This window comes from Canis lupus, chromosome 27 (genome assembly GCF_003254725.2).
Source record: "Canis lupus dingo isolate Sandy chromosome 27, ASM325472v2, whole genome shotgun sequence".
Lineage (NCBI taxonomy): Eukaryota > Metazoa > Chordata > Mammalia > Carnivora > Canidae > Canis > Canis lupus.
Window position 1 is genome coordinate 45,989,959 of NC_064269.1, and position 17,838 is coordinate 46,007,796.

The 17,838-nt window shown below is 40.6% G+C and overlaps 1 protein-coding gene across 9 annotated transcripts in view; it reads left to right on the forward strand.

Annotated features, from left to right (window-relative positions):
• The window catches only part of USP18 (ubiquitin specific peptidase 18), a 75,681-nt gene that overhangs the window by 15,628 nt on the left and 42,215 nt on the right, over positions 1-17,838 (forward strand). For 5 of the 9 annotated variants that reach the window (XM_049102497.1, XM_035706945.2, XM_035706950.2 and 2 more), the window contains exons 2-3: positions 9,289-9,548; positions 10,603-10,699. In XM_049102497.1, coding sequence (XP_048958454.1) covers positions 9,491-9,548; positions 10,603-10,699 — 155 coding nt within the window. In that variant the 5' untranslated portion in view covers positions 9,289-9,490. Of the gene's footprint in view, positions 1-9,288; positions 9,549-10,602; positions 10,700-17,838 lie in introns of those variants that run through there. The other 4 variants (XM_049102498.1, XM_035706946.2, XM_049102500.1 and 1 more) reach the window with 3 other exon arrangements.

Genomic DNA, 17,838 nt, shown 5'->3' on the forward strand with positions numbered 1-17,838 from the left:
TCAGGAATTCCAATAATATGGAATTATTATTGTTTTTCTAACTAACACATTTCTTGGAGCCTCTCTTCATGGACTCTTAGTTATTTTTCTCAGTTTCCTTCCTTTTCATCAACTTGTCCTCTAAGTCACTTATTCTCTCTTCTGCTTCATTTACCCTAGCTGTTAGAGCATCTAGCTTAGATTGCATTTCATAGGTTTTTAAAAATATTTCAGCCTGATTAGATCTCATTTCTGCACTAAGACATTCTCTAGAGTCTTATATGATTATTTTCAAGCCCAACTGGTAACTTTATAATTGTAATCCTGATTCCATATCCAACATTTTACTTGGTTTCATATCCATTAGATTTGTGGAAGAGAGTATTACCTCTGGTTTTTTCTTAAAATTGTGGTGAATTCTACCTTCTAGTCATTTTCTCCAGTGCAGAATGATGTACAAGTGAGCAGAGTCAAAAATATCAACCATCACCCAAGCAAAATGCACACTAGACAGTTCTGAAGATGGTAAGGACCAGAAAATAAAATAAAAAAATACAAGTAAAAAAAAAAAATACAAGTAAAAAGAAAAACAAATAAAAATGGGGGAAATAGTGGGGGAGAGAATATAATGTCACAGAGTGGACCAAAACAGTGATCCCCTTGATTGAGTGTATTTTGGTCCATTTGTTAGAAGGTACTAAATTCCAAAATTATAAAAAAAACCAAAACTTATATAGAAAGACAACACCACAAAAAAGAAAAGAAAGAGAAAAATGCAGGGAAGTGTGGAGAGAGAGAATATAATCTCACAGAGTGGACCAAAATGATCCAATTGGTTCTGAGTGTATTTTAGTCTGTTTGTTAGAAAGTACTAAATTCCAAAATTATATTAAAAAAGCAATATATACATATATATATATATAAAATTAAAATTGAATATGGTGAAAAGTTAGCCAGAAATGAATCTATGGGGGATCCCTGGGTGGCGCAGCGGTTTGGCGCCTGCCTTTGGCCCAGGGCGCGATCCTGGAGACCCGGGATCGAGTCCCACGTCGGGCTCCTGGTACGTGGAGCCTGCTTCTCCCTCTGCTTGTGTCTCTGCCTCATTCTCTCTCTCTCTCTGTGACTATCACAAATAAATAAAAATTAAAAAAAAAAGAAATGAATCTATGTATAACATGTAATTGTGAAATATCAAAGTTAAAAAAGAAGAAAACTTAAAACTGAAGAATTGATAATACACTAAACTGAGATGAGAGAAAAGAAAAAAATATTGGAAAATTTTAACCTGAAATATAAACACATCATAAGAGAGAAACCTTGATTTCTACATACTATTTTCCCTCAGTCCTGGAGTTTTCCAGCGAGGCTTTGTCAGTAAACTTGTTGTTTGCCTGTTCTTCCAGCTGGTCTTCTGGGGGAGGGGCTTACTGGGCTGATTCTCAGGTGTCTGTGCCTGGGTGGAGATGCCCCTGCCCCTTGCTAAGTGGCTGGGCTCAGTGTATGCAGTTTGCCATGTGAGGTCTTTGTTCCTGGAGTCTTTTGGACCTCTTTTTTTTTAAATAATAAATTTATTTTTTATTGGTGTTCAATTTGCCAACATACAGAATAACACCCAGTGCTCATCCCGTCAAGTGCCCCCCTCAGTGCCCGTCACCCAGTCACCCCCACCCCCCACCCTCCTCCCCTTCCACCACCCCTAGTTCGTTTCTTTTGGGCCTCTTTTGAAAGTGAAAGGAAAAAGAAAAAAAATGCCATGTGCCAAACTATAGACTCCTATCGTGTCCACCCACTCAGATCCTGGGGGAGGGGGCAGGCGGGGGACACTGATTTGTGCAATTTGCAGAGCCCTAGTGGGGCTTTTGCCTGCTTGTATGCACACCTTTCCCACCCCTCCCAGCGAAAGTGGAGGATCACCCTGCTTCTGTCCATTGCAGGGCTCTTGGATGGAAAGTGTTTACCCCTACAGTGTGTGCCGGCTCTGCCTCTCCCAGAGAAAGGTGCTGTGTTCCAGTCCTTTGTAGGGATCCAGCACAGAGAGTGGTCACCTGATCCCTTGGCAGTTAGTGGTTTATGGCACAAGAAGCTGAGCCTTCTCCCAGACTTACTGACCTAAACCCATTTCCTGCTCCAGTGCTTGGGAACTCTGCTGGCTCAGGCACCCCTGTTCTTTCTGTGGCTCCAGGGATATTGAGACCCACCCTGTCCAACCTGCAATTCTGCCCCACTTCACCACTGAGCACCTTTCAGGCAGGGAGATAACTCACAGGAGCAGATTTCTACAGGTCCTGATTTTGAGCTCCAGGGCTGCATCATTTTTCTGTGGCGGCTTACAATGGCTCCCTCCCCCACCGTTTGTCTTCTGATATATCCCCTCCATTTCTCTTCTCCTCAGTCCTACCTTGCAAAAAGTGGGCACTTTTATATTTGTAAAGTTTCAGCCATTCTTTTCTTATATCTCAGGTTGAATTCATGTGTTCATGATGGCTTGATAGTTATCTAGCTAAATTGAGGGGACTAGCTGAAATGAGGACCCCTACAATTCCACCATCTTGGCTCCTCTCTATTATATGTTGTTTAATGTGTGCTCACTTTTATTTACTTGGTATACTGCTTGGCAGTCTTTCTTCACCTCATTTCCACCTGGATATTCTTTACATATTCCACTAGGGGACAGTGCCTACATACCCAAACTTAGTTTGGCTTAATTTTTTCCACTAGAACACACTACATTAAGAGCTTTGTGAACAGCACATCTGCCTTTCAGGACTCCTCATCATAATCAACTAAAACTCAGTGTTGTTGGGGAAAGTACACAAAGTGACTTGTCATAAGTTCAGATTTGTCATCAGTTGTGTTAATTCTGCCTTAACTGCTTGAGCTGTGGTATAAATTCTGTGCAGAGGGAATGATTCTTTCAGGCCTGTGTTAGACCATGTCTTCCTCAGACCATTAGCCTTGACTCCAAGTTCCAATTAATTACTTAATTAATAATAAAACCTTTAGGAAGCCTCCTCACCCCCAAACAAGACTGTTGCTAGCAATAACATGCTCTCCACTGGTCTCATCTGTCTTCCTCCCCATCACAGGTCAGTCACATCTGATCCTTGCAGTTTTCATTATTTATCTAAAAAACTTTATCATACACATATACATTGATTCCTAAACAACATAGTTTGAATATATTTTGAGTTTGAATATATTTTGACTCCTTGAATTTGAATATATTTTGACTTATTATGTTTCTAAGAGTCACCATATTATGACATGTACTGTAGTTCATTCATATGCAACTGATGAATATTATTTCATTGTATAACTTTATTACAGCATTGAATTGAAAGCTTGGATTTTTCCCCCCATGTTTTTAAAAAATATTTATTTATTCATGAGGAAGAGAGAGAGAGAGGCAGAGACATAGGCAGAGGGAGAAGTGGGCTCCATGCAGGGAGCCTGACGTGGGACTCGATCCCAGGTCTCTAGGATCAGGCCCTGGGCTGAAGGCAGTGCTAAACCGCTAAGCCACCAGGGCTGCCCTCCCCCATGTTTTTGCTATTATAAACAGTACTGCTAAGAACTTTCTTTTATATGTCTGCAGGGACATGTAAGAATTTATTTTTTTTATTTTTATTTTTTATTTATTTTTTTCATGTAAGAATTTCTTTTGGAATTTTTTGGTTGAAGTTAAGTGAATGTTTAACCTTAGAAGATGATACCAAATTGTTTTCCCACGTGATTGTACCATTTTGCATGCCTTCCCTGATAGTATATAAACGATCCTATTTATTCACATCCTCTCCAACACTTGGTTCAGTCAGAATTCTTCATTGTTGCCAATTGAATAGTATAAAATGGTATCTCATTGTGGTCGTGATTTGCGTTTCCCTGACTACTAGTGGCCAGTTACTTTTTATAAAAATTAAAATTTTGGAATTTTTACATTTTATTCTAATCCTGGTTTGGATTTACTTATGCAAATCTGCTTATATGATCCTTTGTACACTTTTCCCCATATTCTCTTCTCCAACCACTGATCTTTGTATATCACCTGCTTTGCCTCAGGATGCCCCTTATTTCAAACTATACCCTTTCTTCTTTAATAAACCTAATTCAAGACTCACTTTTTTCCAGAAAGCCTGTCCTTGTAAACATCGGTGAACTTAGGTTATTTCATTTAACCCTTGGGTTCTGATGGGTTGCTCACACCCACTGGTTGGTGTATAAACTGGTACAAGGTATTTAGCAACATATATTAAGAATCTCAAACATTGTATACTTCAACCTTGTAATTACATTGCTTTTTAAAATTTAAATTCAATTATCATTAGTTTCAGATGTAGTGTTCAATAATTTATTAGTTGTGTATAACACCCAGTGCTCATCACACACATGCCCTTGAGGGTTAATACCCATTACCCAATTATCCTATTGTAATTAAATTTCTAAAGATTTTTATTTATTTATTCATGAGAGACAGAAAGAGGCAGAGACACAGGCAGAGTGAGAAGCAGGCTCCATGTAGGGAGCCCAATGTGGGACTCGATCCTGGGACTCCAAGATCACACCTCGGGCCAAAGGCAGGTGCCAAACGGCTGAGCCACCCAGGAATCCCCTATAATTACATTTCTAAGCATCTGTCCTAAACCTTGATAAAATGTCTGGTTGTTTCTGATGATCAGAATAGTTAGAGGGCTGCAGATTTACTTGCATGGAAAGAGGGGAACAAATAAGGAAATCTTGCATGTATGCCCCTGGGTAGACACGTAGAGAAGACAGGATAGTTTATGCTTCCCAACTTAGACCTGGGCACAGAACTGAAAGCTCTGGACAGAGAGCAGCTGCAGGCAGAGGGTGAAGCCCTTTCAGAAGGAATTTGGTGAAATCGAAGGGCACAGGGCAGTGGGAGGACCTGGGCATGTATCCCACTTCCACATCAAGCCCCTACTTGGAAATAGGAAGGAACCTTAATTCACTGATTGTTTTACCTTGCATTGCCTTGCAGGTATAGTGGAAATTCGGGAGTGGGCAGAGGTAGGGTACAGTGGTTGTCACCTTGTTCCAAAACACATAAGAGACTCCTCTTAAGATTCCAAAATATGCCTGGGAGCATTTATGGGTGGTTGAAGTCTGTGTTGTCAGGAGAAAGTAAAAGAGTAGGGGGGAATTTGGGTTACGTGGTTAATATGACCTCATTTATAGCTAAGTTTTGTTGTGTTAGTTTGCATGAAAAAACATCAAATAGGTAGAAAAAAGTTTCATGCCTAAAAATGTTCACCAAAGTGTATTTGTTATAATTGTAAAATATTGAAAAAGAACCAGAATACTCCACAATGTTTTATTGTTGTATCAGTCATCAAAAGGTATTTATGAAGAGCTTGGGAAAATTCATGTTATAATGTGAAATGAGAAAAAAAGTAAAATATCAGCCATGTAAAACATATTTAGGAAAAAGGACACCTAGGGGGCTCAGTTGGTTAAACATCCAACTCTTGATTTCGGCTCAGGTCACAGTCTCAGTGTCATGAGATCAAGCCCCGAGTGGGATTCTGTGCTGAATGTGGAGCCTGCTTGGGATTCTGTCTCCCTCTCCCTGTATTCCTCACCTGTTCTCTCTCTCACACACACACACAAAAATACATAAGAAAAAAGACTTGGTGCATACCAAGTAGTAGTTATCCTCAGATCCTAGGATAATGAATGATGTAAGTTTTCTTCATTTTATGTTTCTGAATTTTACAAATATTCTTTATAAGTTAGCATTATCTGAAAAATAACAACCTTAAAAATTGTAATAAAAATTAATATATATATATGTATATTTCTTTCCTTGGTGGAAAACCTTATATATGTATAAGGGGACTGTCTTCTCTAGGAACAACAGTGATTTCTCTCTGCAGCTGCCATGGTAATTCTCCAGAATACATAATTCAGTGGGACACATTTGAATGCTTCCACTTGAATTAAAATGAGTATCTAGAGGGGATCAGAAGCTTCGGGTTTGGAAGGTAAACAACAGATCTCAGCCTCCACCCATCATTCAGTTCTTTTCTACACTCTCTTTCAAGGGCTTGCCTAGCCTCTGCTTACATACAAATTACTGCTTCTGGAGTTGGCTTGCCAGCTGTGAGAAAGTTCTTTATTTTGAAATGAAATCTATTTCTTTTTTTAAAATTTTTTATTTTATTTTATTTTATTTATTTATGATAGGCACACAGTGAGAGAGAGAGAGAGAGGCAGAGACACAGGCAGAGGGAGAAGCAGGCTCCATGCACTGGGAGCCCGACGTGGGTTTCAATCCCGGGTCTCCAGGATCGCGCCCTGGGCCAAAGGCAGGCGCTAAACCTCTGCGCCACCCAGGGATCCCTGAAATCTATTTCTTAATAGTTTTCATACATCAGGTCATTTGACCTCCCCCACCCTCATGCCCCAAAGACAAGAAATATAATTAAATCTAATCGTGTCTCTTCCACATGATAGTATTTTCGATATTTGAAAACAGTTCTTTGTTCCATATAGATCCTTATTCATGTATGTGTTCATTCGTTCATTATTCATTCACTCATTCAGTGGTTATTTATTGAATTCCCACTATGCTCTGTGCAAAGTGTAATGGTAGCAATTGAAGATACACATTCCCTGCCTTCCAGATGTTCACAGTTTAGGGTCTCAGGTCAGATGCTGAAACTCTGAGATGTGTATGCAGGAGGTTTACTGGGGAGTACCCTTGGGAACAACAATTTGGAGAGGTGAGAAAAGCAGGGATGGGCAGAGGGAGGAGTTGTCCTGGCAGATACTTGCATCAGAGGCCTTAGCTGATCTTAAGGGGCTGGATGGCCCCTCAGAGCTATATCACCTTGAGGCAAGGTGATAAGACTTTTATACTCTCTATTGTCCAGTCACAGGATAGGGATACATTTCTTCTCAAGGGTAAATTACTGGACAGGGATTCAGTGGGGAGCTGTCAACCAGTGCTGCCTGAGAAATCATGTCTGCCCTGCAGGAAGAGTCTGAGTGGTGCACCACTCTCCAGTACTCCTCCAGCTATGGAGACATAGCTGTTCCCCACAGTAGAATATGGCAAACCAATTATTTGAAGAGCTCTGAGTACAAAGTGCACGGACACATAGACAATGTGGAGGCTCAGCTGAGGAGCCAGGACAGGTTTCCCAGGAAGTCAAGGGTATGGTTAGCAAGGAGAATGCCTGTGAGCAAACCTTTAAGTGGTAGAATTGACAGTCCTTAATGATTGGGCCTGGGGGTGAGAAGAAAAGAGATACCCAGGTTTCTGGTCTGGACCCCCTTGGTGAATGTTGTGCTATTTGCCAGAGTAGAGAACCTACGGGAAAAAGCATATGGCTGTCTGCTCTGAAGAAGAAAAAAAACGGAAACATGTGGGAGAGGTAAGGAATGTATAGTTTAGTTTTCAGTTTTAACCCTAGAGTTTTATAAGCCGAACATTTCTTTCCCTTTAAGATTTATCTTTTTGTTTTTTAATTTTATTGGTTAACATACAGTGCAATATTGGTTTCTTGGAATAGAATTCAGTGATTCATCACTTACATATAACACCCAGTGCTCATCACAAGTGCCCTATTTATTTATTTTTAAATTTTTACTTAAATTCAATTTAATTTATTTTTATTTAAATTCAATATACTTAACATATAGTATATTATTAGTTTCAGAGTAGAATTCAGTGATTCATCAGTTGCATATAACACCCAGTGCTCATTCTTTTTGTAATTTTTATTTATTTTTATTATTTTATTATTTTTTTAATTGGAGTTCAATTTGCCAGCATATAGCATATCACCCAGTGCTCATCCTTTCAAGTGCTCCCCTCAGTGCCTGTCACCCAGTCACCCCAACCCCCCCGCCCACCTCCCTTTCCACTACCCTTTGGTCATTTCCCAGAGTTAGGAGTCTCTCATGTTCTGTCATCCTCCCAGTGCTCATTCCATCACGTGCTTCCTTCATGCTTATCACCCAGTTACCCCATCTCCTTAACCCCCTCCCCTCCAGCAACCTTCAATGTGTTTCCTGTAGTTAAGAATCTTTTATGTTTGCCCTTTCTGTTTCTAACTTATTTTTCCTTCCCTTCCCCTATGTTTTGTTTCTTAAATTCCACATATGATACATATTTGTCTTTATCGGACAGATAAAACCCTCTAGTTCCATCCACGGCATTGCAGGTAAGTGCCTTGTTTAATGCCTATCCCCCCATCTAGCCCATCATCCACAAACCTCCCTCCATCAACCCTCAGATTGATCCTTTTTTTTAAAAAGATTTTACTTATGTATTCATGAGAGACAGAGAGAGAGAGAGAGAGAGAGGCAGAGACATAGGCAGAGGGAGAAGCAGGCTCCCCGCAGGAAACCCGATGTGGGACCTGATCCCAGGACCCTGGGATGATGCCCCGAGGTAAAGGCAGAGATGCTCAACCGCTGAGCCACCCAGGTGTCCCTGAAGGAGACTTTTTGAAATGGAATTTTATGCATTGTCTGGACAGACTGAGATTGGGAGAAGTGAGTTTTACAAGTACACTGGTATAACATTGAGATTTAGCTCTTCTCTCTTAAAATGCCAAAGTTTTCTTGCATTGGTAGTCTACTCTTGAGAAGAGATTGTGAGCAGAGAAGAAAAGACAATATTTTTATTCCTTTACCTGCCCAGAACAGCAAGGTTTTTATATTCATTTTTATCTGGTCTTTATCTACGTAAGAGAGTGAGAACTTCTCAATAGTAAAGGAGCTACATTTGGTGACAACTCTATAATATCCTGTAGAATCTCCTAGGGCCAACTTGGCGAAGCAGATACTGATGTTTTCAGTTTTGTAATGATCCATGATCCTTTGTAGGCACGTGTCTTGAAACCTTCTGAGGTGTTGGTTGGTTGGTTGGTTGGTTGGTTGGTTGGTTGGTTTGGCTGGCTGGCTGGCTGGCTGGCTGTTTGCTTGTTCGTTCATTCATTCATTGATTTTCAGCAGATTCCCAGAAAGTCAAGTTCTAACTACATATATTAGTCAATAGACCCTCAGTTTGTTCTTTATTGGTAAGAGTCACTTATGGCTTGTTCCCCTCTCTCCTTTTTTTCCCTCTGTCCCCTTCCCATATGTTCATCTATTTTCTTTCTTAAATTCCACACGAGTGAGATCATACATTTTTGTCTTTCTCTGAATGACTTATTTCACTTAGCATAATATGTTTTGCCTCCATCCACGTGACTTGTCTCTTTGGAATCAGAACTGATCACATGGATATGCTTTCCTTCTCCCTTATTCTTACCTAGCTGTGGTGTGTTTTCACAGAGCTCCCACCAAAGCTGACTCAGGTGAACTCTTCCTGGAAGTGTGCAGTCCTGAAGACAAGCCGGGCAGCCAGTAGCCTGGGGATTTTGGAGTGATCACTAATGGGTCAGGTGTTGGGGTTCCTGAGGTAACTTGCCAGTGCATCCTGGCTGAGTCTCAGCATTTCTCAGCAGAACCCACTGAAAATAAGGAAGAGAACAATATGAAGAGGAAGAAGGAGCAGCGAAGGGAGTGCCTCAGCGCCTGGGACTGTCCTCATGGTCATTAGATCCCTCACATTTTTCTCTTTTTGGCTGTATAGAAATACTTTGCTCACCTACTGTATTCTGAACCAGTAGAGCTTTGTGGTTAATGACTCCTGATTTCATGTGCCTCCATTTCTGCATCTGTAAAGTGGGCATAATCCTAGTACTGAGTACATAAGGTTGTTGGGAGGGGTAAATGAAATAATCTGTGGAAAGTGCCTCAAATTAATGCTTGGCATATAGTGGCACTCAGCATTAGTTCCTGCCTTTACTGTTGCACCTGTGTGCTAGTGTGTCTAGAGGTTCTTCTGCTGATTCAGGAGCCAAAATCTGTGAATATTTACTGTCCCTGGATTTTTTTTTATCTTAATACCCTATCTCATATACACAAAAATCCTTTCCTCAGGAACTCTGAGTTTAGTGGTTTTACCTCCCTCTTAAATTACTCACTTTGTGAGGTCAGATGACCCCAAGTTGGGTTGGGAAAGGAGACTTCAGAGAAATGCTATCTTTTGGTTTTCTCACATCTTCATAAATTCCTTTTGGCTTCCAGCCTCTGGAGGTGAGCTTAGATTAGTGAATCTCTCCCAGAGTTTTCTTCCCCTGATATTTTTCAACTGGTGGGGACTAGGTAGGATCCTGTTCACTGGAGTCTGAACTCTAGTTCAGACTAGAGTCATATATGCCCATTCTGACTCAACTCTATAAGGAACAGCTTGAGTGGGAGGAACTCATAATGCTCCCAGTTATACTTTCTGTAGTTTCTTTCTTTCTCTTTGCTTTTATAACAATTGCTTGTACTATTCATTTGACATTGCATAATACTTTCTTGTGACAGCTCTCTTTTCCTAATGAACTATCAAAAGTTTTACTACTAGTTTGCTTTTCAGAGTCCCATGCTTTATCCCTCCTCTCCAATTTGGTTGCAAGCTCTTTAGTGAAGTCTTTGTACCTCTGAGAGAATTTTGTGGGATTTCATGTCCTTGTTAGATCTTAGAAAGACATTTGATTTTTGTTAAATTGCTTAGCTTGATCTTGTCCTCAGTATTTTTTTCTCTTTTCTATATAGGCCCTGTTGGTTTACACAACATTGGACAGACCTGCTGTCTTAACTCCTTGATTCAGATATTAATTATGAATGTGGGATTCACCAAGATATTGAAGAGGTAAGACTATTATTCAGGCTGATAAGCATATATATTACTGTACATTTTCACATATATAATTTTTAAGAGATTTTATTTATTCATGAGAGACACAGAGAGAGAGAGAGAGAGAGGCAGAGACATAGGCAGTGAGAGAAGCAAGCTCCATGCAGGGAGCCTGATGTGGGACTCGATCCTGGGTCTCCAGGATCACACCCTAAACCTAAGGCAGGTGCTAAATCGCTGAGTCACCCAGGGATCCCCCACATATATAATCTTTCGCAGTGACTTGTACTTTTTTTATATAAATTTATTTTTTTGGTGTTTAATTTTCCAACATACAGAATAATACCCAGTGCTCATCCCATCAAGTGCCCCCCTCAGTGCCCGCCACCCAGTCACCCCCACGCCACCCCCACCTCCCCTTCTACCACCCCTAGTTCGTTTCCCAGAGTTAGGAGTCTCTCATGTTCTGTCTCCCTTTCTGATATTTCCCACTAATTTTTCTCCTTTCCCCTTTATTCCCTTTCACTATTTTTTATATTCCCCAAATGAATAGACCATATAATGTTTGTCCTTCTCCGATTGACTTATTTCACTCAGCATAATACCCTCCAGTTCCATCCACGTTGAAGCAAATGGTGGGTATTTGTCATTTCTAATGGCTGAGTAATATTCCATTGTATACATAAACCACATCTTCTTTATCCATTCATCTTTAGATGGACACCGAGGCTCCTTCCACAGTTTGGCTGTTGTGGACATTGCTGCTATAAACATCGGGGTGCAGGTGTCCTGGCGTTTCTTTGCATCTGTATCTTTGGGGTAAATCCCCAACAGTGCAATTGCTGGGTCGTAGGGCAGATCTATTTTTGACTCTTTGAGGAACCTCCACACAGTTTTCCAGAGTGGCTGCCCCAGTTCACATTCCCAGCAACAGTGCAAGAGGGTTCCCCTTTCTCCACATCCTCTCCAACATTTGTGGTTTCCTGCCTTGTTAATTTGCCCCATTCTCACTGGTGTGAGGTGGTATCTCATTGTGGTTTGGATTTGTATTTCCCTGATGGCAAGGGATGCGGAGCATTTTCTCATGTGCGTGTTGGCCATGTCTATGTCTTCCTCTGGGAGATTTCTGTTCATGTCTTTTGCCCATTTCATGATTGGATTGTTTGTTTCTTTGGTGTTGAGTTTAATCAGTTCTTTATAGATTTTGGAAACTAGCCCTTTATCTGATCGGTCATTTGGAAATATCTTCTCCCATTCTGTAGGTTGTCTTTGAGTTTTGTTGACTGTATCCTTTGCTGTACAAAAGCTTCTTATCTTGATGAAGTCCCAATAGTTCATTTTTGCTTTTGTTTCTTTTGTATTTGTGGATGTATCTTGCAAGAAGTTACTGTGGCCGAGTTCAAAAAGGGTGTTGCCTGTGTTCTCCTCTAGGATTTTGATGGCATCTTGTCTCACATTTAGATCTTTCATCCATTTTGAGATTATCTTTGTGTATGGTGCAAGAGAGTGGTCTAGTTTCATTCTTCTGCATGTGGATGTTCAATTTTCCCAGCACCATTTATTGAAGAGACTGTCTTTCTTCCAGTGGATAGTCTTTCCTCCTTTGTCGAATATTAGTTGACCGTAAAGTTGAGGGTCCACTTCTGGGTTCTCTATTCTGTTCCATTGATCTATGTGTCTTTTTTTGTGCCAGTACCACACTGTCTTGATGACCACAGCTTTGTAGTACAACCTGAAATCTGGCATTGTAATGCCCTCAGCTGTTTTCTTTTTTAATATTCCCCTGGCTATTCGGGTCTTTTTTGCTTCCACACAAATCTTAGATGATTTGTCCAACTCTCTGAAGAGAGAAAGTCCATGGTATTTTGATAGGACTTGCATTAAATGTGTAAATTGCCCTGGGTAACATTGACATTTTCACAATATTAATTCTGCCAATCCATGAACATGGAATATTTTTCCATCTCTGTGTGTCTTCCTCAATTTCTTTCAGAAGTGTTATATAGTTTTTAGGGTATAGATCCTAACCTCTTTGGTTAGGTTTATTTCTAGGTATCTTATGCTTTTGGGTGCAGTTGTAAATGGGATTGACTCCTTAATTTCTCTTTCTTCAGTCTCATTGTTAGTGTATAGAAATTCCACTGATTTCTGGGCATTGATTTTGTATCCTGCCACACTGCCACATTGCTGTATGAGTTCTAGCAATCTTGAGGCGGAGTCTTTTGGGTTTTCTATGTACAGTATCATGTCATTGGCTGAAGAGGGAGAGTTTGACTTCTTCTTTGCCTTTTTGAATGCCTTTTATTTCTTTTCTGTCTGATTGCTGAGGCTAGGACTTCTAGTACTCTGTTGAATAGCAGTGGTGAGAGTGGACATCCCTGGCATGCTCCTGTTCTTAGGGGAAAGGCTCTCAGTTTTTTCCCTTTGAGAATATTTGCTGTGGGCTTTTCGTAGATAGCTTTTAAGATGCTGAGGAGTGTTCCCTCTATCCCTACACTCCCAAGAGTTTTGATTGGGAATGGATGCTGTATTTTGTCAAATGCTTTTTCTGCATCTTTTGAGAGGATCATATGGTTCTTGTTTTTTCTCTTGCTGATATAATCCATCACATTGAATGTTTTACGAGTGTTGAACTGTCTTAGCATCCCAGGGATAAATCCCACTTGGTCATGGTGAATAATCTTCTTAACGTACTGTTGGATCCTATCTTGTTGATAATTTTTGCATCCATGTTCATCATGGTCTAGAATTCTCCTTTTTGGTGGGGTCTTTGTCTAGTTTGGATAAGGTGATGCTGGCCTCATTAAACGAGCTTGGAAGTATTCCATCTCTTTCTATCTTTCAGAACAGCTTTAGTAGAATAGGTATTGTTTCCTATTAAATGTTTGATTGTATTGCCCTGGGAAGTCATCCTGCTCTGGACTTTTGTGTCTTGGGAGGTTTTTGCTGACTGCCCCAATATCCTCCCTGGTTATTGGCATGTTCAGGTTTTCTGTTTCTTCCTTTTCCAGTTTTGGTAGTTTGTGGTTTACCAGAAATACATCCACTTCTAGATTGCCTAATTTATTGGTGTTTAGCTGCTCATATTTTGTGTTTAAAATCGGTTGTATTTCCTTGGTATTGGTTTTGATCTCTCTATTTCATTCATGGTTTTATTAATTTGAGTCTTTCCCTTTTCTTTTTAATAAGGCTGGCTAATGGTTCATCTATCTTGTTAATTTTTTCAAGGAACCAAGTCCTGGTTTTGTTCATCTTTTCTGCAGTTCTTCTGGTCTCTATTTAATTGAGTTCTGCTTGAATCTTTATTATCTGTCTTCTTCTGCTTGGTGTAGATTTTAGTTGCTCTTCTTTCTCCAGTTCCTTTAAGTGAGAGGTTAGCTCTGTATTTGAGTTCTTTCCAATTTTTTGAGGGGAGCTTGTATTGCCATGTATTTCCCTCTTAGGCCTGCTCTTGCTGTATCCCAAGGATTTTGAACAGTTGTATCTTCATTTTCATTAGTTTCTATGAATCTTTTTAATTCTTCTCTAATTTCCTGGTTGACCCTTTCATCTTTTAGTAGGATGCCCTGTCCCCTTCACGTGTTTGAGTTTCTTCCAAATTTCTTCTTGTGATTGAGTTCTAGTTTCAAAGCATTGTGGTCTGAAAATATGCAGGGGACAATCCCACTCTTTTGGTATTGGTTTAGACCTGATATGTGACCCAGTATGTGGTCTATTCTGGATAAAGTTTTTCCATGTGCACTTGAGAAGAATGTGTATTCAGTTTCATTTGGATGGAAAGTTCTTTATATAGCTCTGAAATCCATCTGGTCTGGTGTATCATTTAAAGTTTCTTTGGTGATATTGAGCTTAGAAGATCTGTCATTTCCAGAAAGTGCCATTTTGAAGTCTCCTACTATTTGTGTACGTATGTAGGAGACTACTTATGTAGTAAGTAGTCTAAGTATGTCTTTACTTTGGTTATTAATTGATTGATATACTTGTTAGCTCCCACATTAGAGGCATAAATATTCATGAATGTTAGGTTCTTGTTGGATAACCCATTAAGTATGATATAGTGTCCCTCTTCATCTCTTACTACAGTCTTTGGGATAAACTTTAGTTTATCTGATAGAGGATTGCTACCTCTGCTTTCTTTGAGGACCATTTGAATGGTAAATGGTTCTCCAATCTTTCGTTTTCAGGCTGTAGGTGTCCTTCTGTCTAAAATGAGTGTCTTGTAGACAGCAAATGGATGGATCTTGCTCTTTCTTCCAGTCCGAAACCCTGAGTCTTTTGATGAGATCATTTAGCTCATTTACGTTCAGAGTAAATATTGAAAGATATGAATTTGGTGCCATCATAATACCTATTCATTCCCTGTTTTTGTGGATTATTTCTTTGGACTTCCTCTTTCTTTTACAGAGTCCCCCTTAATATTTCTTGCAGAGCTGGTTTAGTGGTCACATATTCTTTCAGTTTCTGCCTATCTTGGAAGCTCTTTATCTCTCCTTCTATTCTGAATGAGAGCCTTGCTGGACAGAGTATTCTTGGATGCATGTTCTTCTCATTTAGGACCCTGAATATATCCTGCCAGCCCTTCTGGCCTGCCCGGTCTCTGTGGAGAGGTCTGCTGTTAATCTAATATATCTCCCCATACAAGTTAGGGATCTCTTGTCTCTTGCTGCCTTAAGGATATTCTCTTTATCTTTGGAATTTGCAAGTGTCACTATTAAATGTTGAGGTGTTGAATGGTTTTTATTGATTTTCGGTGTGTGGGAGTACCTCTCTATCTCCTGGGTCTGAATGCCTGTTTCCTTTCCCAAATTAGGGAAGTTTGAGCTATGATTCGTTCAAATATGCTTTCTGGGCCTCTGGGCCTTTTGGCGCTCTCTGGAACAGCAATTATACATAAATTCTTCCTTCTGAGGCTATCATTTATTTCCCTTAACCTTTCCTCATGGTCTTTTGTTTTTCTTTTTTTTTTAATCTCAGCTTCCTTCCTTGCCATCAACTTATCTTCTATGTCACTCACTCTTTCTTCTACCTCATTAACCCTCGTCATTAGTAGGACATCCAGCTTGGATTGCATCTCATTTAATTCATTTTTAACTTTGGCCTGATTAGATCTAAATTCTGCAGTCATGAAGTCTCTTGAATCCTTTATGTTTTTTTTCCAGAGCTACCAGGAGCTTTATAATTGTGTTTTTGAATTGGTTTTCTGACATCGACTTTTAATCCAAGTTCTATAACTCTGTTGCAGAGAGTGCTGTTTCTAATTCTTTCTTTTGTGGCGAGTTCTTACTTCTAGTCATTTTGCTCAGTGCTGAGTATGAGTGGGCTGACTCCAGAGTATCAACCATGACCTAAGTAAATTTTCACCCTTGATGATTTTGATGAGGTCAGAGACCAGAAATTGAAAACAAAGATCAGAACAAAATTAAACAAAAGGACCACTAAAGCAAAAAACAAATTTTAAAACAATTTTAAAGTAGTAAGTAATAAAAGGCCAAGAATCCCAAAGAAGAAGAAAAAAAGAAAAGAAAAAAAGAAGAGAAATAAGCAAAAGTAAAGAGAAAAAAGAGGAAAAAGAAAGGAGAAGGAAGAAAAAGGGTGGGGGACTGGGAGATGGTGGTGGTGACGAAGTTGTAGTGGAGGGAGAATATAATCTACCTGAGGGGTCCTAGATGGTGATCCTTTGGTTCTGAGTCTGTTAATTTCTGTATGTTGGAAGATGCTCAGTCCCAAATTTATGTAAACCAGCAATACTTGTAGAAAGCCCCAACATTGACCACCAAAACATAAATGAGATAAAAGAAGAGGGCAGGATGGGAATGAAGAGAGAATATAGTCTCACAGAATGAACCAGCATGGTATTCCACTTGGACTGGGTGCATGCTGGTCATGTTTTAGAAGGTATTAACTTCTTCCATTGTAGAACAAAATGAGGCAGAGGAAACAAAAAACAAAACAAAACAAAACTTATCTTTATATCCTCCCCAAAATAAGTTGATTATGGTGAAGGGAATTTAGAAGTGTAAAATATATCTAAGACCTGTAATTGTAGAAATATGGAAGTCAAAAAGGAAGAAACTTAAAAATGAAGAAGTGGTGAAATATTGTAGTTAAGGTGGGAAAAGAGAAAAAAATATTGGAAACTTTTAGTCTGATATAAAAATGAGATGTGATGGAAAAAAGGAAAATATTTTTAAAAATTTTTTAAAAAGGAGGGGGTACCCTTTGGTTCTATATACTATAAATACCTCGAATTCCCCTGGAGCTTTCCAGCGCTGCTTGGTCAAGAATTTGTTCTTCCCCTGTCCCTCCAGCTGGTCTTCTGGGGGTGGGTCTGCTGTGCTGACTCTCAGGCGTGTGTACCTGGGGAGATGCCCCCACCACCTGCTGGATGCTGGGCTCAGTGGGAGCTGTTTACCCTGTGAGGCCTCTGTTCCCTGGGCCTCCGCCCCTCCCAGGCACCAGGTGACACCAGGAGGAACAACAACACTGGCGGCGGCCAACACTGACTCCAACTCTGGGGTCAGCTTCCCCAGTAACCACCCGCAGTCTCCCAGTCCACACTGGCCTAGATGCTCCCAGGGTGGGGGCACTGACCTGTACATCTTGGGGCACCTGGCAGCAGGAGAGTCCTCGCTGTTTTGTGCCCTCCCCACCTCCACCTGTACGTGGGGAGCTCAGGATGGTGAGCTTTGTCCCCTGGAGCCCTGGGATCCGGGGCCTGCGCTGCTGGAATCGCGCTCCGGGGCTGTGGCTCCTGAAAGCAACAGGGTGCAGACCCCTCGGTCTGGAGCCCCCACCTGACCGACTGGCTTCTTCCTGATGCCCCGCTGGGTGCATGCCCAGCCCTTTACTGAGATTGGCCCGTGCTTTCCTTGGGCGCACTTCCTCTAGTAGTGGCTCCAGGAGACTGGAGGCTTCACTTCCTCCTCCTGTGGTTCTGCCCAATTTCCCTGCTGAGCTTTTCTGTCAGGGAAGAATCCCGTGCGGATTTTTAAAGTTTCCACTTCTCTGGGGCTGGGCTTTCCTGTCCCGAAGGTTCTCGCGGGGCCCCTCTCCCACTTGATTCTTTTTTATTTTCTTTTTTTCCCCGCCTTCCTACCTTGTTAGGAGCGAAAACCCTTCTCTCTGTAGCATTCGACTATTCTCTCTCTAAATCT